Below are 22,166 nucleotides of genomic sequence, written 5' to 3'. Positions count from 1 at the left end.
TCATCTTCTCCTTTCCAGCAAAGAGTCCTGCTGTTCTCTGACTTGCATGTCTTTCACCTGCTGCTGCTGCTGCTGTTGGGGGTTTTTGCATGAAGGAAAGAAAGTGAAATCACCTCTCATGGTCTGTCAATCTCTCTCTCTCTCTGTGTGGCTTCTCTGCCTTAACACTCTCTCTCCCCACACCCCCTTGTAAGATTCACCCTCTATTTCTTTCTCTGTTTCAGATTGTTACAAACAAAAGCTTAACTCAAAAATCTCTGACAAAAGTACTTCACCATTGTGTATCTCTCATTTATTTTTGTGGCGATTTCCTTTCTTTCAATCCCTTTTTAAATCTCAGTGGGCTAAATCTCAAAGTCCTAACTCTCTCAGCCCTTCCTCAGACAGAGCTCTTAGGGACATCAGTGGGAGCTGTGCCTCGGTAAGCACTGCTTAAAACCTGACTGCCCAGTTCTGTCACCAAAGGAAGGTGTGATTGTAGCCTGGGTAGGCATACTCATGTGGGCATTAATCTAGTTAGCTCAAGTACCAACAGTAGTGTCTGTGTGGTAGCACAGGCTTCAGTGTGGGCTAGCTGCCCCAGTGCCTCCTGCCAGGGACCCTGGGTATGCAGCTCAGGCGGCTAGCCAATGCTGAAGTCCATGCTTCCATATTGTCACTACTATTGTTACCTTAGCTAGCTAGATGAAAGCTAGCATGGATGAGCCTAACCACACTACTGTCATACCTTAATTTGCTGTGTAAATGTACCCTGACTCACTGTGAGTAGTAGCTGACTCTGTGATGGGTTCCAGTGGGACTGCAGGTGAAGTAAGGCATTACTCAAAACAAGCAAGGGTGTCAGCCTGTGAGGAAGAACTCCAGAATTTGGCATACTATGAATTCTTTTTACAGTTAGGATCTGTCCATTGGCATTTTTTCTTCTTCTTTTCAACACTTTCTCGCTTCAATACATCCGATTCAGTGAGTGACATGCTGGGCCAAATCTCTGTCTTTCTGAGAAGCTCCCATTTCAATACCTAGCATAGACTGGGTGTTCATTGGGAACTTGTGCTGTCAGATACCACTTAGCATAGCAAGTGGTAACTAACCAAAGCTAACAGAGTGTTGTTGTGTGTTGAGTCGGTTCCAGGATACTAGAGAGACAAGGTGTGTGAGGTAATATTTTTTATTGGAGAAGTTGGTCCGATAACAGATCTTACCTCACCCATCTTGTTTCACTGAAAGCTAATAGTGTCAGGAGGAGAGGTGACCATCTTCATTTCACAGCTCCAAAATGTTTTGGTGGGTTTGGGATGAGTTGGTACGCCCACTCCTTTCTGCCCCCAACCTCCCAACTCTTCCAGCCCCAAAAGACCAGTAATCACAATTGCTATCTATGAATCTGTAGTTTTTAAAAAATGAAGAAATCTGGAACATACATGAAAGGTTTATTCCCCACAGTCCAGCCATGCTCTTTCATGGTGAGGTTGGGTGACCCTTGTATGGCGTTGTGACTGGCATTCCAAATGTCTTGCTTTGGCAATGCAAATACTATGGGGACTCTAGGGATGGAGTTCCTTACTGGTGCAATTGATTTGGGAGGGAGAAAGTAAAGCCTTGAATGGGCAGAATGGTCTCTAATATGTCTGCACATGAGTATAACCTCATCATAGGAGGAGGAGCTCTTTAGGTTGAAAGGATGGGGGGCACCTCTGCAGGTTTATATTTAAGGATCTGTTTTGACATTGGAGGGTTGAAATTTCCCCTTTTAAGGATTGTCCAGAAGTTCAACACGTATTTTCTGTTGAAAATCCTGAGCCTTTCAGTGAGAGTGGATGTGTGTGTGGGATTGTCTATATCTCCTTTCTTGGAAATGCCCCCACATGCAAGGGCACTTCTGTGGATTATAGGCATTTTGAAGACATTGTGACTCTTTTCTGGTCACTCCCATTTCCCTAGCGAGAGTATAAATGATTTAGCTCAGCTGTGGGTTCACCCAGGCACCTTAGTGACATGCAAAGAGGTGATTCACAGATAGTATGTGACACATCAAAGATATCAACACAGGCAACAGAAATCTTAGCTGAAGCCAAGTTATGGTGCATGTTGTACCGATGTAGTTTTGCCCATTGCTAATTCCTGGTTTACATTTTAGAGTATAAATTTACTTTTTGTTTTGAAAAATAAATCTTTCCCACTCACTTTGGCTGAAATCTTTAGTTTTTAATAAACTTATGATCAGAAGTGGGGACCAACGAAGATGGCCAAGAGAAGGTTGTTATAGGTAACAGAACTCTTTTACATTACTATGGGGGAACGGAAAGAGGGTTGCTCCAGCTATAGTGCCATCTTCTCCCTCCCTTTTAATATTCATTAGAACTTATATAAATAATTTGTAGTGAATAATTTATTTGACACATTTAGACCCCTTTTCTGTTAATGAATTGTCAGCAAACAGTTTAAGATTTTTTAAAATTTATTTCTTCTTCAAAATTATTTGCCAAATATTTTCTACAATTATATCTTGATCTATAGATTGTTTGGGGAACGTTAATTCCCAATATTCAATGTATAAATTCACAGCTAGATTGGTTAGTTTTAGATGGGAGCATGCAGGTTACAGAGTATCGTTTCTGTTCCCTGTCTCATTACTCTTAGAATCACGTTACTGGTGTGAATGATTGCCTTCATGAGTCCAGAATTTGCTTTTCCTGTATATTCTCTAATTTTCACTCCAAATATTCTGTTTCCACAAACATGCCTGCCAGTAAATTTGGTTGCTTGAATGTTTGTGGAAAATGAACAAACACAAAAGGAGCACAGACAGAACTGATTTGAAGTATTAATTTATTTATTTAAAGGATATAGTCACAGAAAATTCTTTGAGGAATTTGACCAGCTCTGCTTTCCCATTTATAAAACTATACTTAGGAAACAGAATCTACTTCAACAGTTGTCAGTACTCGCATAAAGGTCTGTGAGAAGCTACCTGTCCATGTGTCAGCAGCATGGCTGTGAAGGAGCTAACCCCTGAGCCCTTGTTAGCTTCTTCGCCTCTGACTTATTGCTGGCAGACCTCCTTCCACTGGAAGATGGCAATGCTACTCCAGAGAAGGAACTGAGCCCTGACCAAGTGGGGACAGGTAATTGGTTATGTGCCACTTGAGCGGATTTTGCCCAGTTGGCTGGTCCAGAAATTAGAGCTGCTTGAAAAATGGAACTTTTGTCCCTTAGGAAAATTTTGGTTTTGTCTCAAATCGAGATGAAAAGTCAAAAATGTGGAATTTTTTGTGAAATGAAAATCTTATTTCAATCTTATTGAAATATTTCATTTGACTTGTTATACAACATACTATAATGGTTGAAACATTTTGACTTTTTATATTACATTCTAATGTAACATAAAAGTTGAAACAATGTTTTGATAATTTCTCATAAAAAATAACAACAACATTGATATGTTCCTGGGAAAAGTTTCCATTTTGTTGTATCAGCATTGTCTGATGGAAAACTGGTCAATCTGAACATTTTCGACCAGCTCTACCAGATACCCTTGAAAAGAGGGACCGAGAGGAGACCATGTGGGAGGGCTGTAGGCAGGAATGTGTACTGCCACTTACAAACACAGCCTGAATACATAACTAGGAGATATAGGGCCATACATCCAGGCTAAGTAGGTGCCAGGGTACCAAACCATGCTAGAAAGCAAACCCAACATAGCCCGGGGAAGACTGGGGAGCTCCTACTACAGCAGCTTCAGATGAACAACAGGGTACAAGTTTCAAATGAAGGGCAGAGTGAATGAATGAATGTATAAATGACAGTAAAGGACAATTGATGACATATGGTCATAAATGTTGCCCCGTGGGATCCACCAGCCAGAGAAGTCTCACCACAGCTGTGTTCTTATCCATGATTTGGTTGTCTTTGAAAATCAAACATCTTCACTCTGGTAAAACTTCATCAACATTATATGAAGTTTCATAGCTTGGGTTCTGGAACAAAAAACTGTGATCAACTCTAGCTTCTGAACTAGACTAGCTGACGTTCTTCCATCTGTCTGAAGTGGTCCACCTGTGCTAAGTCATCGAGATGCTACTTAGGGTAGGTCTACACTGCAGCTGAGAGCATGCTTTCCAGCATGGGTAGACAGACTCATGTTAGCTCTGCTTGAGCTATCTCACAAAAAATAGCACTGTAGCTCGGGGCTGCCCGGGCATGGCATGGGCTACCCCAGGGTGTGTGGGCAGGTTTGTTCTCAGATGGCTAGCCCAAGGTGCTACCTGTGCTGGCCCCAGCTACGTGGCTATTTTTAGTGTACCAGCTCAAGCACTGTTAGCACATGTCTATCTGTCCGTGCTGGCAAGCACGCTTCCAGCAGCAATGTAGACATACCCTTCTTCTTCTTCCTCCTTCTGTTCCTTCCCCCACCTCACTGTAACTAATCTGCAAATATACTTACTTGCATCTTCTTTTAAATTCCAGTGTTCTTTCCTTCTACTCTATCATCACATGTGGGGTTTCCCTTTTCTGCTTCTATAAAAGGAGTTGTTGCATGTAACTTTGTCAAGCATTTCCCTCTCTATTCTGTCTCACTGTTTCTTCTCATCTCTGTGTAACTTTTCTTCTCTTTATAGTGCACTTTGATTAAGACAGCTTACTTTATATAGCATCCTTTGTACATAGACTCTTTGAGGCTGGGATCCCAAGTGGGCCTTTTAGTCCATCCCCTTCACAATGGTAGAACTGGTTTAATTCTTCCTATCATCCCTGATGGACCAGTGACTAATCCAGCCTTGAGTATCCCTAGTGATGATGATTCTTGTCTAGAAGCTTGTTCTGTTGCCCCAACTGTCCTTTTGGTTATCAAGTTTCTCCAATTATTTAACCTGAATTTTCTCTGCTGTAGACTTACACCCATCACTCTGTATTCTCTTCTTGGTGCCTAATGAGAATAATTGTTTGTTGGCTTGTTTATACTCTCCTTTTCTGTATCTGAAGACACTTATCATGTCTCTCCTCCAGTTCTCTTATCAAGCTTGTTGCTGTCCTCCGAACTGTCTCCAATTTGTCTATTTTTTTACAGTGTGGTGGCCAAAACTAAACATACCTCACATCAGAAGGCTGAACTAGTGCAGAAGATAGGTATTAGGTTCAGTAACTATTTTTTTTTGTTTTACCCATAATGCTCCTCATATAGCATATTCCTTTTGTGCACATGTTATGAAAGCTAGAGAGGCAATAGACCTATTGAGTTAGTTAGTTCATTCTTTTGCCAGTGCAGGGTTGTATTCTCCAGGGCTATTTTCACTCATGATTTAAAGATCTCAAGCAAAGGGACTTTCTCCACTGCCACATTCAAACAGTCTTTATATTTAGTATACCTGTTCCGTCTCCATGCTACCTCAGCTAGTTATCCTCCGGCTTCAATTTCTTCATTTTATTAATCTGTCTTACTTGAAACATGTTACATTTATCTTTGTTGGATCTCATAGTTATTAATCAAATGATTGATTTCAACTCATTTCTCCAATCTATCAGGCTCATGCAGGGCATTTTTTGTTATTTTCCCAAGTGTCTGTGATCTTTCCCAACAATCTGTCCTCTGCACATGTCATTCTTGTATTCTCCACTCCATCTGCCAAATCAGTAATAAAAATATAGACTAGTACTGAACCCAAAATGGACTCTTGCAAGTGCCTAGGGCCAGTTTTTCAAAAGTATTTTGGTGCTTAACAATGCAGATAGGCACCTAGAGGGATTTTCCCCAAAGTATCTGAGCACTTCACAACCTTTAATATGTATTCGCAAAAATTGGTTAGTCTCTAAGGTGCCACAAGTACTCCTTAACCTTTAATATGTTTATTCTCACAATGCCCCTACGAAGTAGAGAAGTGCTGTTATCCTCATTTTACAGTTGGGGATCTATGGCACAGTGAGTAAGTGCCCAGGGTCACACAGTCAGTCTGGGGAAGATCCAGGAAGTAAACCCAGTCTCTCAAGTTCTTGGCTAATGCCTCAATCACTGGATCATCCTGACTTCAATTTACTTTTGAAAATCCCACTAGGTGCATCCTTTGGTACCTAAATACCAGTGTAAATGTGGCCCCGGTGAATATTTTGCACTTGGCCCTGAACAATTAATATTCTAAATTTGATTTTTGTTTTTTAAAAAAGCAGCCTCTACATTGTAGGTTGACCTCATCAATATTCTTCTAATTTTCTTGTGTGTCATGTGGCATGGTATCAAAGGCCTCATTAATGTCAGAATACACCTTGTCATCTGCATTCCCTTTGTACACTCACCCTATCCTGTTAGGCTGGGATTTTCAAGCAGCCTAAGGGAGTTAAGGCACCCAACTTCCACTGAATTTCAATGGGAGCTGAGCACCCAACTAGCCCAGCATAGCATATTACATAACTGTGGCATAACTTGTTTTTTGCACACCTTTGTTGCTCTCTGTTTATCACCATATTTTCCGGTATGTGCTTACAAAGTAACTGCTTTATTCATTGTTCTAACAACTTACCAAGAATTGAAATTAAATTTGCTCCTCTACACTCCCCTGTAGTCTTTCCTCACATCTTTGAAATTGGCATGATCCTTCCATCTTCACTTGCGCAAACTTCCTATTGATTTCAGGGGCAGGTTTTCTGGAGCAAGGCCTGCAAGATCAGGTGTTATGTTTGCTTTTTGCCTGGACTCTGAGACCTTACCTGCCTTTTTTGTTCTCAAAAACATTAACAATGGCTTTGATAGTACTTCCACTGGCCCATTGAACTCTCTAGGATAAATATCACTGCATCCAGTTAATTTGAATATATTCTGATTATAGCCTTGTGACATGCTCCCTCAGAAGTCTGCTTTGTGTCACACTTCCCTTGATAACTATTAGAAGCTTAAGTGCTAAACCACGGGATGACATTACCCTGCTTAGTGAAGACTGAAGAAAAGTAGCTATTAGGCACTAAGAACTAGAATAAAATAGAAGGGAAGTTAGAAGTGGATGGGGTTACCCAGTGTTGCTATTAAGGATGGGTGAATAGGATGACATTGGGATTCAGAGGGCCTATTCTTTCTATGATATTTAGCTGTCCAAAGCCAAATGTCAGCCTTTTAGTCCATCCCTCACAACACTCAGAGGCTTCCTGTCCCTGCAGAAGGTCCTAGACCTCTAATTATCTGTGGTTTCCATGTAGGATGATGGCAGTCCTGTGCCCTGTGAAACTGTTTGGGAGCCAATGTTAAACGAATTTGATGGTCTCAGTCCGCTTTCTAGATAAGCGTCCATATAAAAACCTTCATTACTCCTGCTACACTTATTGCTTATTGATTCCATTTTTGGCAGTCTCAGCAGAGAAGCCTAGGATTAAATAGATATGGAGATTACACGTCTCTGACCTGTAGAGGTGGGCCCCACTTAGATCAGGGTTGAGGCACACGGGTGGCGCAGCACAGGACTCTGTTGCTTTTTCTACCTGTGTTGCAGTTGCTCTGGAGATTAACAGAGGCCATCAGTTTTCAGGGTTTCCAATCCATAGCTTTCACCAGCAATTAGTTTAACCACATATAGTCACATTTAAAAAAAAAGACATTTAAACGTTTTGTTTCTGTCTTTAATATGCACGTAGCCTGAAATTAGCACAGTAGGTAGGTACCAGGGCACATCCAGTTGGTCAGCCCAAACAGAACCACTCATTGTTTGGAAATCCAGTGGGAAATGTATTACCATTTTGTCATTGTGATTAACTAGACTTGCAACATGACACCCTTGATCAGCAAGAACCAAACCTACTGCTTTTCCACCGACAAAGTTCAAAATACAACCTGTAAAATGTTAGACATCTCCAACTTCCAGAGTCTGATTATGACGGTTTTAATAATGGAAACTATATTCCAGAGCCAGTGCAAAACCGGGTTGGATTTTTTTGTGTGGAGAATAGGAGATGGGGATTACTTCACAAAATGGCTCCCTGGCAGTGATTAATTTAGGCTTTAGCATTTGACATTCCCTCCAGTTGAGAAGAAAGAACAGCCATTTGAAAGCAGGCAAAACAGAAGCAAAAAGAAGACCAATGTATGGGAGAAGGTGTGGTGAGAATGCAGCACTCACACCTCCCCCAATTTCCTGTTTCCACTGACACATGGATGATTTTCTTCTGTCTCGTACTAGTGACAGATTGTATGTGTGTGTAGTGCTGGCTAGAACATAGCTCACCTCCTGCCAAGGACCACATGTGTAACAGTCTCAGAATGAGAGCAGTGCAGCCAATAAATAGCTAGTGACAAAGCCTTTTGAGCCATAGACCTCAAAGCACTTTTTAAAACAAGAAGTATCATTATCCCCATTTTACATAAAGGAAAACTGAGACACAGCTGAAGTGACTTGTCCAAGGTCACAATACTCTTCAATGACGGAGTTGGGAATAGAACCTGGTTTTGTGAGGCTCCCTGTGTATGTAACCAAACTGTCTCTAAGAAGGGCTTGTTTTCCCATAAAATAATTGGGTAAAATGTTAATTTCAGATTCAAAATTTGGAAGCAAATTAAGAAAAATCACAGAAGAGCATCTATTGGAGAATGAGGCTTAGTAAGAGTTTGATCTGCACTGTTTCATTATGTGGCTTGCTCACCCAGTTTGTCCACAACATAGCACTCTATGGTTTGTAGCTGGCTGAATGTAAAACATATCATTTAAGTGCAGGATGGACCAAAAGGCATATCTGGCCAAATCCTTCAAAACCTGGTTTGGTTGCCTGATTAAAGTCCAAGCCAAAAAGGGAGGACTTGCCTCAGTGCTAGAAAACAGGAGAAAATCTGTCAATTGCTAGACTGATGTGTCCATCCTGGAGGAAAGTGAAAAAAAAAATACAAGGCTGTTTAATGGAGTGCAGAGCTACATGGTGACGTTTGTAAAGTGCACATTCTTCATTTAAGGGGGAGGTGCATGGTAGCAGAGCATAACATCCAATGGATAGTTTTATCTGGGTTATAAGATCGTGTTCTGATCTCAGCCTTGGCAATTAAGAGAATGAGAGAGATGTGTTCTGAGCACAGGACTGGGAATCAAGAACTCATGGGTTCTAATCCAGGTTCTGACAAAGGATCACTGTGTGACTTTGGCAAGTCACTGAACCCCTCTGTGATTCTGTTTCCTCATCTGTATAATGAGGATAACACCACACAGGAGCATGGGCAGGATTAATTAGTTCATGTCTGAAAATCCCTTTGAATAATGTTTTCCATATATAAGTGATAGTGTCGATAAAAGAGCAATTATTAACAATACCTATCTCTGAACACAATGATATGTGAGGTTAATAAAATATATTCTATCTGGAAAATAAGAGATTAGGCAGAATTTAGAACATAAGAGTGGCCATACTAGGTCAGACCAATGGTCCCTCTAGCCCAGTATTCAGTCTTCCAACTGTGGTCAATACCAGGTGCTTCAGAGGGAATGAACAGAACAGGTAATCATCAAGTGATCCATCGCCTATTACCAGTCTGGGGAGATTCCAATATGACATCCAAGTTCTGAGTTAGTTGTTATTCCAGCATACTCCTAGGGAAGGTGGTGATTGTTTTGCCTGGATAAGAACACAGGACACCCTTCTCTCCTACAAAAAATAAACTTGCACAGAGACTAGGAAATCCTAAGAGTTTCAAGAGGTGGAGTTGACAGTGTATGAGTGTGAGGAGTGGAAAGGTTTGGCCATCAAGAAGAAGCTGTGGGTTCAGCCTCAAACACCTGCAGATCCTCTGAGATCCTCCAACCCCTCAAGGTATCCACTGGACCATGTACAGTGGGCCCCCTCCCACTCTGGTTTAAATGTTCACTGGCCTCCTTCATTGCCAGGAATGCCCCTGCCTGCTGATATCCTTGGAAACCCCCCTGTCTCTATCATAAGGATTGCTACAGAAAAGAGGGGCCAGTTGCAGAATTTACGTACAGCCTTAGGCTGTGTTCAACAAATAACTGACAAAAACACGTAAGTTAAAATATTGTAGTGAAGTCTGTGAATAGTATCTGTAGCTCACAAGACTAGTGTAAATGTTTTTTAAAATTTCCTTTTCATTCACATGAGCATAAATGGGATAGTGCAGGATACATCAATTTAACAATCAAGTAATCTACTATGAACATCTCTCCATCTGTCTTTTCCAAGGTATGTAATAAGAGTCGTATAAATCAGAGGACTTTATCTTTTAAAATCATACTTCTTTGTACTATAAGCCATATAACAATAAGTGTTTTCTATTTGTCTTGTTTGTGTAAAATGTTAAGGGTTGTGAATTCTTGCTGTTTGCCTGCCTGATAATTTTTGTATCACCAGTGTGTCCCATGTTCTGTGGGATGAAGGAAGATCTGGGTGGGATCTGATTTCCTCTTCTGAAATGCAATCAAAGAGTATCTGGCAGATACTGAAAGATGGGAGATCAAAATTGCATTTCTAAAAGGACCTAAAAGACATTTCTTAAAGGACCTATACCTAAAAACAGTCTTGTTTATTAACTCCCCCCACCCCTGATAGGAAATTCAAAGTTAAAGTTACACTTAAAAGCAGCCCAGTGAGTTTAAAGTTTGAATATATACATTTAAGGCATCCAAACAATCTTAACTCTACCCCTATATATCTGCTTCTTCATTGTAAGTGTTATTTTTGTATTAAAGGTGTTTTTTAAAGGGTTTTAAGAAGCCTATGGCTGTAGGCATTTTAATTTGGAAAAAGTCTGTACTGATACAATAAGTGTATAATTGCCATCTTTCCTTCATTTTTTTCATAAGGGCTATAGGAAGCCTGTGGTCCATTGCTGTGAAAAACTTAAATTTGGAGGATACTCTCTTGTATTTCTGTCTGACTCTTATAGTGCACCAGTGGCCATGGGATCTGGGCAATGAAAGAAGAGGTACACAGACTCAAAACAAAAGTGGACTTTTACTCAGACCTTCCTAGAGTTTGGTTGTTTGTACTTAGATTTCCCCCATCTCCCCATCTCGACTTCTGTTGCTGTGATTAGGCGTTTATACAAATATAGGCTGCAAGTGATGTATTAAAACTGTGATATGAACATGCTTGGGGATGGCTTTGATATTTTTCTTTTTTTAAAAAAATAATTGTAACAAATTTTCCTAGTGATCAGGTTACATTTTGGAGTCTATTGCTCCAAGGAAAAGGGATAGAGACTTACTTTTTTAAAATAAAAGCTTTGGTCTCCCATCAGTCACATGGCACTCCATCAAAAGCCCACCAGGGTTGATGGGCTATTCTGATATTCTAGTTGGATAGTGAATAAGTTCTTAAACATGCCTTCCACCCCTCCAAGAATTGATCTTGTGGACTAGGTCTCGCTAAGATATTTTGATCACACTTAATTTGAAGTTTCTAGAACAAACCATTTTTGAGATGGACAAAAAAGAAAAAAGACTTCAAAACACACCACCTATTTTTCTGATTCCCATGTCTTAGAAACAGCTTGTATAATTCCCCACAAATTTAACCAAAACAGAAGACACCTGCAAAATTTGAAGAGGAAAGGATCTTTTTTTTTTTTTCATTTGAGGACCAAGCGGTTAAAATTGAGTTTACAATGGTAAGTGAGTCTCTGCCTTAACATAATATTTAACAATACCAGCAAGGAATATACACAGTACTCTTTCATGTGTGCACCAAGCAGCTATAATATAGTAGTGTCTTTTGGAAATTACCAACCAGGGCTGGATTGGACCTGGTGACCTAGAGGTGAGAGAGACCATATCACTTTATCAGTCCCCTGACCCAGCCAGTCTCCTGGGAATTTCAGTGTTAACATTTTATCCTTCTTTCACACCCTTATGCCTTAGATCTACTGTGTTTTATTCATTTGGTGCCTGATAATCCTTTCAGTTCCATGGGTACAATTACCACTGAAATTAATGAGACTTGCACCTATGTTAATGGACTCTGACCCAAGTTAATGGCCTCTCTTTAGTGTAAAACTAATCATCATTTTACTGCCTCCTATTAAAAACCAAAAATTCTGGTCTCTTGGATAATAGGCCCTCACACTTGATCCCCTTGTTGGAACTCTCAGCAAAGAGGGCAAGGGCTGGATGTGTCATACAGACTGAATTCCCCGCTTACTTTGGGAGATGGTCCCTCCTGAAGCATGTTTTCTGGCTAGCATGGAGGAAGCTTGCACTGCTGCTGCCTAAGTTGTGTGTTTCCTGCTCATATCAAGGCATTTCTTTAACTTTTTTATTTTTTTTAATATATTGTTTTTGTGTAAATAAAGGAAATAACATAAATGTTATACATGTGTTATTTAACCATAGTGGATGGAGAAAAATAGGACAAGAATGGTTATCATTATGAATCAATTATTCTTATTGATATCATGCCATAGATAAGCATGCTTTACAAACACCTAAGACCAGGTATGTTCTCTGAGGGAGTTTACAAATTAGTTAGAACAAGTTGAGATTAAAATGTTACTTCACCAATATACAGTCTGCAATTTCACATAATCTCCTCCTGAATGTGGATCATCCTTCTGCTTTTTGTGAGAAGTAGCAGAAAAGTTTTTAATAGTGCAATCCTGATTACCGGAGTATAAATGAACAAGTGCTTTTTGAGCTTTTTTGCTGAGCATTAGAACATTGTTGGACTCCTGCATGTGGGGAAGGTGAATGTGCAGGGTCTATCAGGAGGCATCGGACCCCTGACATTCCCTGCTCAATGAAAATCCACTCAGATCATGTTACTAACAAGATAGCCCTCCAGAGCCTAGAAGGGCCAGGAGGATATACTGACCAATCAATAGCCAACAGGCCAGTTAAGAAGGCTTGCCTGTTTCTTCTCTGGGCAGTGCAGAGTGAGACTGGAATAGAGGAGCTGCAAGCTCCTTGTGATAGCTGAGGGCCAGACCAGGGCTTTGCCCTCAAGCACTGCAGATAGGCATTTGCCTTGGAGTTTTGTTTGTTTATTTAAAGGTGCAGACTGCCAAAGTTTGAGTTCGTTATTTTTAGTGTGCTGTGTATAGAATGATGACAAGCTTGTGACCACGACTGGTGGACTGTACAGGGAGTGCCTGCATTACCACGCTTGGCGTTGCTTTCCACCACCTGCCACAGTGAAATAAAGTTGTCTAGAAATTGCACTGTGTATTACAGACACACAAATCACATGGTTAAGAGGCATTTTCAGAATCGGAGCATCAGAGCACCTTAGAGGGAGCATTGATCCTAAGAACTGTATGGAGAGCCATGAGTTGCTGGGTTCTGTTCCCAGTGCTGACACCAACTGCCTCTCTGGCTTAAGCTTGTTACTTAGGGCTCAGTCCTGCAAACAGTACTGTGCAAGGTGTGCGATGAGTGGACTACTCAGTAGTAAGTACTGGGTCTGGTAGTAAGACTTTGCAGAATCTGTCCCGTAACTTCTGTGCCTCAGTTATCCTATCTGTAAAACTGTAGTAATGAGACTTAGCTCACAAAATGGCTTTGAAAGAGAATTAGTTGATGTTTGATAAAGTGCTTTGAAGATGAAAAGTGCTAAGGGTTGGGTTGTCATTTTCACAGGCAATAACCCAAATAAAAATAAATTCCTATTAAAAACTTTAATATATAGCTATCCTGAACCTTGTGATAAAGCTTGACCCATTGTAGAGTGTCATGCGAGCATAAGTACTTTCATGAATCTCAATGGCTTGAGTCTGTTATTAAGGCCTGTTGACTTGGTGACTAAATAAGTACATGCAAAGTTTAATGGTGGATTCTCCATCATACAACAGATATTATGTAAATTAAGTTGTCATGGGATAAGAGGGAAGATCCTTTCATGGGTTGAGAACTGGTTAAAAGACAGAGAACAAAGGATAGGAATAAATGGTAAATTTTCAGAATGGAGAGGGGTAACTAGTGGTGTTCCCCAAGGGTCAGTCCTAGGACCAATCCTATTCAACTTATTCATAAATGATCTGGAAAAAGGGGTAAACAGTGAGGTGGCAAAGTTTGCAGACGATACTAAATTGCTCAAGATAGTTAAGACCAAAGCAGACTGTGAAGAACTTCAAAAAGATCTCACAAAACTAAGTGATTGGGCAACAAAATGGCAAATGAAATTTAATGTGGATAAATGTAAAGTAATGCACATTTGAAAAAAATAACCCCAATTATACATACAATACGATGGGGGCTAATTTAGCTACAGCTAATCAGGAGAAAGATCTTGGAGTCATCCTGGATAGTTCTCTGAAGACGTCTGTGCAATGTGCAGTGGCAGTCAAAAAAGCAAACGGGATATTAGAATCATTAAAAAAGGGATAGAGAATAAGATGGAGAATATCTTATTGCCCTTATATAAATCCATTGTACACCCACATCTTGAATACTGCGTACAGATGTGGTCCCCTCATCTCAAAAAAGATGAACTGGCATTAGAAAAGGTTCAGAAAAGGGTAACTAAAATGATTAGGGGTTTGGAACGGGTCCCATATGAGGAGAGATGAAAGAGGCTAGGACTTTTCAGCTTGGAAAAAAGGAGACGGAGGAGGGGGGGATATGATAGAGGTATATAAAATCATGAGTGGTATGGAGAAAGTGAATAAGGAAAAGCTGTTTACTTGTTCCCATAATATAAGAACTAGGGGCCACCAAATGAAATTAATGGGCAGCAGGTTTAAAACAAAGAAAAGGAAGTTCTTCTTCACACAGCGCACAGTCAACCTGTGGAACTGCTTGCCTGAGGAGGTTGTGAAGGCTAGGACTATAATAGGGTTTAAAAGAGAACTTGATAAATTCATGGAGGTTAAGTTCATTAATGGCTGTTAGCCAGGATGGGTAAGGAATGGTGTCCCTAGCCTCTGGTTGTCAGAGGGTGGAGATGGATGGCAGGAGAGAGATCACTTATGTTCTTATATTATTTACTGGAACGCTCAGTGTGAGGCTTAACTGGGTAGAGGATAGAACCATGCTGAATGGTCTTTGAACCAGAAGCAATAGGTGATTCCTAACTTTTGTGTCTGGATTTAAATCTGGAAAGCAGAGCTTTTAAAGATTTTTTCTTCTTTTCTTGCTGCTAGTAATATTGGTTCCTTCTCCCTGAGGTCAGTAATCATGAAACAATGCTGCTTGGTCTCACTCTGGTTCCCATTGGTAAAGAGCCCATTATATCACAAAACATCAACACCACAATTGTCATTTAATTTAGTTTGACAGACAACCTTGTTGGCAGTCTCAGTGGACAGGTCAAGGACTGAATGGGCCATGGAGACTGACCAACCCTCTCAACCTCAGAGATGCTCCATCCAGGCCAGGGATAGGGACCAATGCTGGTGTAGTGTAGGGAAGCTTGAGTGTGCTGTACGTGTTCTGGGGATAAATAGAGGACATTAGCTTGCAGGGCTGTCAGTCTGTCATCTTTCATCAGCATTATATTTGCAAAGTTTCAGATAACAAGAAGAAGGATGTGCAGTGATGTTAGTGGGGGATGATGTATTAAAGGCCATTCTCACTGTTGCTGAAGGTACTGATATTCCATTCTCTTTTCCCTTCCCTCATGTTTCTTTCCCTCCCAGTCTGTGGTAAACGTTATAAGAACAGACCTGGACTGAGCTACCATTATGCTCACACTCACCTAGCCAGCGAAGAAGGGGATGAAGCCCAAGAGCAGGAGACATGCTCCCCACCCGTCCACAGAAACGAGAACCACAAACGTGAGTAGTGTTTGCTTTTGTCATCCCTTCAATCTTTTTTCAGGGATGTTACCTCCCCCTTCGTCTGTGCATTTCAGCAGTTTCTAAGATTGTTCTGCTTCTTTGTGAATGAGTGGAACCTGGATGTTTAGTGGAGCTAATCAACTTCAGCCTGCCCTGGTGCTGCACTCAGCTAGTCAAGAATTCAGTTCAAACTCAGCATTAACTCTGCCGCAAATCACTCTTCCATCACTGCTCCTGTGGGGAGAAGATGACAAGGGGAGAGGGAAGGGAGCCACACCTGCCCGTCATCAAACAGCCTCTTAGTGCTTAGTGTGGAGATCAAGAAAATGCACAATTCATGTCAGTGCATCCTCTTTGCTATGTTCTTTGAGAAAAGATCTTTATTCCCTTCTCAGTTTTATGGTATAAAATTCTCAACAAATGCTCCATGATCCCACATCCCCAAATACCACTTTCTAAATATTAATCTGGAAAAATCAAAGGACTAGAAAATTAACTTCACAGATCTGATGGCACAAGAAAGGACAGAAGGGCTGTGCTCTGGTAATCCTAGCACCAAAGTAGGGGGAAGATAGTGTGTTTGCTGGCACAGGAAAGCCCATTTTAACCTTTTTAAGACACAGGACTGGGAGTCAGGAGATTCATATTTTATTAGTGAATTGTATCACTTAGCCCTCCTCCACCTCAGTTTCCCTGTGTGCAAAGTAATAATTGCCTCCCACTCAGAGAGATCATGTGGTTAAATTCATTGATATTTGTAAAATACTTTCAGGTCCTTAGATGGAAAATGCCATTTTAGTTCAAAGAAATTATTGTTGTTGTTTATTATTTATTGACAACAGAATGAAATGCTTATAAGAATAAAATACAGGGCAAATCCGTTTCTTCCTGACATAAGTATAAAGTAAGAAACTTGGATCTAGGAAGCCATTTCCCCCTTAAGCAGGATAATCCATAATTGTCTCATGTGGTTGTGGGGAGGGGTTCCCCTTTCTCCAAAGCATCTACTACTGACCATTGTTGGGTTGGTCTGATCCCGCTGTGCAATCCTAAGGTTTCTATCACCTTTCTGCTCCACCTTTTCATTTTTAACATGTTTAGTAAGATGTTTTGACTTGTCCAGAAGCAGTTTTGACTTGCTGAGTTGTGGATAAACTTGAATTGACCATTACTCTTTGGAGTTACTGTTCTGGCAGGCTTTAGAATATCACTATCGGGCCATTATCCCACAGGGAGCTGTAAGAGAGGGGATTTTGTTTCTTTATTTTGTATGCTGTCTCTAGATTAGTTTTCTGTGTCTGAAATAGGGTCTACAATACTTATCTACCTGATGAGGCTTTTGAGGCTTAATTAATTAGTGTTGATCTTAGCCCTGCACAGATAAGCAAACAGGGTGGGCACTGTCCCCCACCATTCAGCCTGGCACAGGGGCCAGAGGCAGGCCCAGTTCTTGCGGTTCTGAGGTTCAGGGAGATGTTAGCACTATGAGTGATACCAAACTCCACAAAAGGAGCTGGGAAGGATGGAATGATATACCTCCTTCATTCCTCACCAGCCAGCAAACCTGGGCCATTGTGGAGGACAGTGCACTCTGCTCTCTGAAAAAGAGTGCAGCAGGGGCTGCTCAGACTTGTGTGTCTCCCGGGCTCCTGCAGGCATTTTGCATGAGGCAGGTGCAATGCCTCCGGGAGAGGCAGCTGGTGTGCAGCTCCCAACACAGAGTGTAGCTTAATGCCACAGGCATCCCCTTTGCATTTGTAAATCACTCTGAGATCCAGATCCTTGAGTGGAATGTTCTCTCTGCTCAAGAATCAGTGGCCACTGAGGGTGGGGACAGAAACCATGTAAAAGTGCCAGGAGATTTCTGCTGGGGGGAGTCACAGTACGCTGGGAGGCAACTCTCTGGACTGGCTGTTTATTCCCTTTTTCTGTTTGTTGGTTTACAGCCTGGAGATCAGCTCTTGCATATTCCCTCTTTCATTTGGCAGTATTTAATTTATGCTGCCATCCATCTTCCATGTGAATGCTAATTGTCCATGTTGCTAATATACAGTCATTAAATGGCCCCTTTGTACATGGGGAAGGTGGGGAGCCAGAGCATCAGATCCTTCCTTTCCCCTAAGTACTGCTGGGCATGTGTTATGAATTAGATTTGACAGGTCTGCTGTGTCACAGGGTCTGGGCTTCAAATATCCTTTCCGTGTGGGCTTGTGGGGGGAGGAGGGGATGTTAATCCAAACAGCTAATCTGCAATCTATGGAAGAGAAGGGCCAGAAATACAGTAAACAGCAGGCACTGATTATTTCCTTAGCAGTGTGGCAGAGAAATACATGCAGCCTAATTTAGAAAAGGCAAAGCAAATCCAAAGCAGCCATTTGGAATTTGCAGTGCTGTGGGCAGTGGGGTCTGTGGCAGCGAGGTTCTGGCAGACTGCTCCAGTATGAACTTCTTGCCATTTTATTCTCTCTACCACTCCCATGTCTCCTGTGCAGTCACTGCTTGCAGCAGTACCTGCAGTAACAACTGCCCTGCTGACACAGAAGGAACCTCTCTGGAGCAGAGCCTCTGCCAGAGTCAGTTATTGATCCTCTGACTGGTGCCAGCTCAACAGTTGATGGTGTCTCATCTCTCTCGCAACGCTTCTCTGTCCCCACACCCTCAATTACCCGCAGGCCATCTTGGATGGCTACATATATACTCCAGGGACTGAAAAAAAGATTAATATAGGAACAGCCTAATTTAAACTGACTGGCTTCTGATGGGTCTGTATCACAGAACAACCACCAACCCAGGTGGGATGTTCCGTTTCCTCTGAACCTCTCACTCTCCTTATCACTGTTGCGTGGGTTTTGTTGTCTGCCTCACTGACATATAGTTCAGCCTTTCCCAGATCACCTTCTCTGACCTCCTATTTTCCCCTAAAACAAGGCAGCCTATGCTTTTTAATACAGGCTGTGACCATGCGGCGTTAGGTGATTTACTTCTATATCTCAGCTCACTCTCTTGATATAGGGGGATGTCCCTCCTTCAAGACCCAAACTTGCCTTAGTCCCATACAGACTTGTTATCTAATGTTGCAAATACTTGTCAGCTGCGTTTGAAATCATGAAAAAGAAGTTATAGAAAACTGTTTAAAAACCAGGCAAACCTGAACCCTGACAATAGAACAAAATAGTTCCACATCATGTCAAACCTGCTCTTCTGCTGTCTTCATCCTTCAATATTCGGCACTGGCGGCATGTGAGCTTTGAGCCCAGGGTGAGTCCATGAATCTGCCACTGAACACATGTTGCAATATATGTACATCTCATCCTAATGTTATAGGATGAACTGGGGTAGCTGCCGCCTGCAGATTCTGAAAGGTTTCTAAAGTGGGATTTTTATTAACTTGATATCTGTCTATTTAAATATATATGTCAATGAATGTGGTATTATAAAACTAATTTCATTGCTAAAGGAACAGGAAGGTGTGTGCCTGTCTGTAAGGAGCACACCTTCTCCTTTTAAATGGGAGTGAATCATCTGAGTGGCACTTTGCTTTTTAAAACTTAAACGTTAGGATAACTTGTAGTGTTCCAAAAAATTAGGGTCTCATAGCAGTGTCTAAAGTCAGTCATAGTGTGAACAGATGCTGTTCAGACTTCAGGCACCTGGACACCTCTTCCAATACCAGTCTGGACTTGCCATACACTCTGCTAATGCTGCTGCAGTCCAGAGCACTCACACAGCTCTGCTAATATGCAGATTTGACTTGTCAGACCAACTGCTGTACCAGTTCAGGGCATCTTCCAATTTTGCCCATTTCTTTGGCAGATCTTGTGATGTGGACAAATCTCTAGTTGAGAGATCAGTCAACGGCATTTGTATATTCTAAGCATAATTAGATACCTAGGCTTCAAAGATAAAAAATGAATGCACTAACCTCACTGTGCTTCCAAGCTGTCCTCCAGCTCCCCCACACAGCCTTCTTTGAAACATTTTTATTTCCATCCAGGCAGGGGGCTGGAGATGAATAAATGACAAGAGCCAGCCCCTCAGTTGGAGATGAACTGTTTGTTCCTCTCCACAAGCAGCATCAATCTGAAAAGCTACATCAGGCCTCCCTTTCTCTGCCTTAGCGCTGTTTCTCACTGGGGAGGTGATAGGAGCTACATTTGAATGCAGGAATGCTCCAACACCCACCTTCCTACAGGAAATCCTACAGCAGGTGCCTTTTCAGTGAAGAGCTGCATATGCCCTGATTAGATATCTCATTAGTTTATTCCATTTTTCTTTCTTTTCCTTTGTTGGTTTTTATAAAGGAATGAATGTAAATGTCATTTTAAAATGAAATTTGAGGGTGCCATCAGAATTATAGCAGAAGTGGCTGCTATAACAGCCTGTCATTAAGGGTGCATAACAGGTTCCATTTGTACCCTCTGTTTTTAGTTAATCATAATTTTCCCTAACATTTACCTTTTGGGCTGACATTTTCTATGCCTGAATGTTGTGGGGAAGTTTGAGGAAACCCTGTTCACTCATTATGAATGTGGGGAGGGTGAAAACATACATTTCCCCATCATACAAAATCTTCTTGAGACCTTAAATAGCTGGGTGCAGAAATTTTGGCAGGAAAGTAGCTTTCAATGAGGAGAAGTTTCAGAGTAACAGCCGTGTTAGTCTGTATTCGCAAAAAGAAAAGGAGTACGTGTGGCACCTTAGAGACTAACCAATTTATTTGAGCATAAGCTTTCGTGAGCTACAGCTCACTTCATCGGATGCATACTGTGGAAAATACAGAAGATGTTTTTATACACACAGACCATGAAAAAATGGGTGTTTATCACTACAAAAGGTTTTCTCTCCCCCCACCCCACTCTCCTGCTGGTAATAGCTTATCTAAAGTGATCACTCTCCTTATAATGTGTATGATAATCAAGGTGGGCCATTTCTAGCACAAATCCAGGTTTTCTTTCTCCCCCCCCCTCTCCTGTTGGTAATAGCTTATCTAAAGTGATCACTCTCCTTACAATGTGTATGATAATCAAGGTGGGTCATTTCCAGCACAAATCCAGGGTTTAACAAGAACATCTGAGGAACAGTGGGGGGTGGGGAGAAGGAATAAACAAGGGGAAATAGGTTACTTTTTATAATGAATCAACCATTCCAAGCTCTATTCAAGCCTAAGTTAATTGTATCCAATTTGCAAATTAATTCCAATTCAGCAGTCTCTCATTGGAGTCTGTTTTCGAAGTTTTTTTGTTGAAGGATAGTCACTTTGAGATCCGAAATCGAGTGACCAGAGAGATTGAAGTGTTCTCCGACTGATTTATGAATGTTATAATTCTTGACATCTGATTTGTGTCCATTTATTCTTTTACGTAGAGATTGTCCAGTTTGCCCAATGTACATGGCAGAGGGGCATTGCTGGCACATGATGGCATATATCACATTGGTAGATGTGCAGGTGAACAAGCCTCTGATAGTGTGGCTGATGTAGTGATAAACACCCATTTTTTCATGGTCTGTGTGTATAAAAACATCTTCTGTATTTTCCACAGTATGCATCAGATGAAGTGAGCTGTAGCTCACGAAAGCTTATGCTCAAATAAATTGGTTAGTCTCTAAGGTGCCACAAGTACTCCTCTTCTTTTTAATGAGGAGAAGCACTCTGAAGTGTTTTGGAGGAAATTGATTCTGATTTGACTGAGTAATTGGCCTTTGAAAATCATATGCTGCACCACGACCACTTCCTCCCTCAAAAAAAACCAAGGCTGGCTCAGGTTTGGGCACTCTGTATTGTTTAATTCACATATTTATATTTTTTTATTATAATTTTTCTCTCTCACCTCTTGACTCCTTTCTCCAAAGCAGAATACAAACCCAAGAAAGCCCCCAGTGTTTGACTGGGCTTGAAATTAGTTAACATGAGTTCACACATGCCTCGTGGGTGCAATTTACATCCTCAAAGTGCTCTACATATTGGAGGGACCAATGTGTGCCCATAATGTACTGGCCCATTTTGGATGAGTGCAGAGCTGCACTGACCTAGTGTGAACTCCAGGATGGATTGTGCCTCAGGTAATGCAATCCCTCCCTAAGTTTCCGGTTAGGATGAGAGTGCTGTATTGCCAACCCCAAAAGTTCAAAACTCATACATCAGATCCCTCCCAATCCTGAGATTGGCCCAGAAACCAGAAGAGTTTAATATAATGGGTTTTTGGTCTGTCTTCTCATTTTTAAACTCCCCCTGGTCATCTCCAGTGTGTGCTGGACAATTACCATGTTGCCAGCTCTTACAGATTTACAGTGAATCACACGATTTTGGTCCCCTGCTGCAGGAGCTCTTACTAGAAGATTCAGCTGAGATCAAATTGCTCAAATTTGTATAAAGTGCTGCCTGACATCTCAGAGAGCTAACACTTTCTCCCCAAACCCAAAAAATCCAATTAATTAATGTGTCCTCCCAGCCTCTCACCTGCCCACCCACAGCCCATCAATTAATTAT

General features: G+C 41.4%; 1 protein-coding gene across 7 annotated transcripts in view; it reads left to right on the top strand.

Moving 5' to 3' along the window:
• Positions 1–22,166, top strand: part of DPF3 (double PHD fingers 3) — a 221,720-nt gene that overhangs the window by 136,513 nt on the left and 63,041 nt on the right. For all 7 annotated transcript variants that reach the window (XR_012159436.1, XR_012159434.1, XR_012159439.1 and 4 more), the window contains exon 7: positions 15,539–15,676. Coding sequence is in view for 1 of the 7 variants with exons in the window: in XM_073348533.1 (XP_073204634.1) it covers positions 15,539–15,676 (138 nt within the window). In the remaining 6 variants the exon portion in view is untranslated. The remainder of the gene's footprint in view (positions 1–15,538; positions 15,677–22,166) is intronic.

Source organism: Lepidochelys kempii, chromosome 6 (assembly GCF_965140265.1).
Source record: "Lepidochelys kempii isolate rLepKem1 chromosome 6, rLepKem1.hap2, whole genome shotgun sequence".
NCBI classification, from domain to species: domain Eukaryota; kingdom Metazoa; phylum Chordata; order Testudines; family Cheloniidae; genus Lepidochelys; species Lepidochelys kempii.
This window is presented reverse-complemented; position numbering and strand designations above follow the sequence as displayed.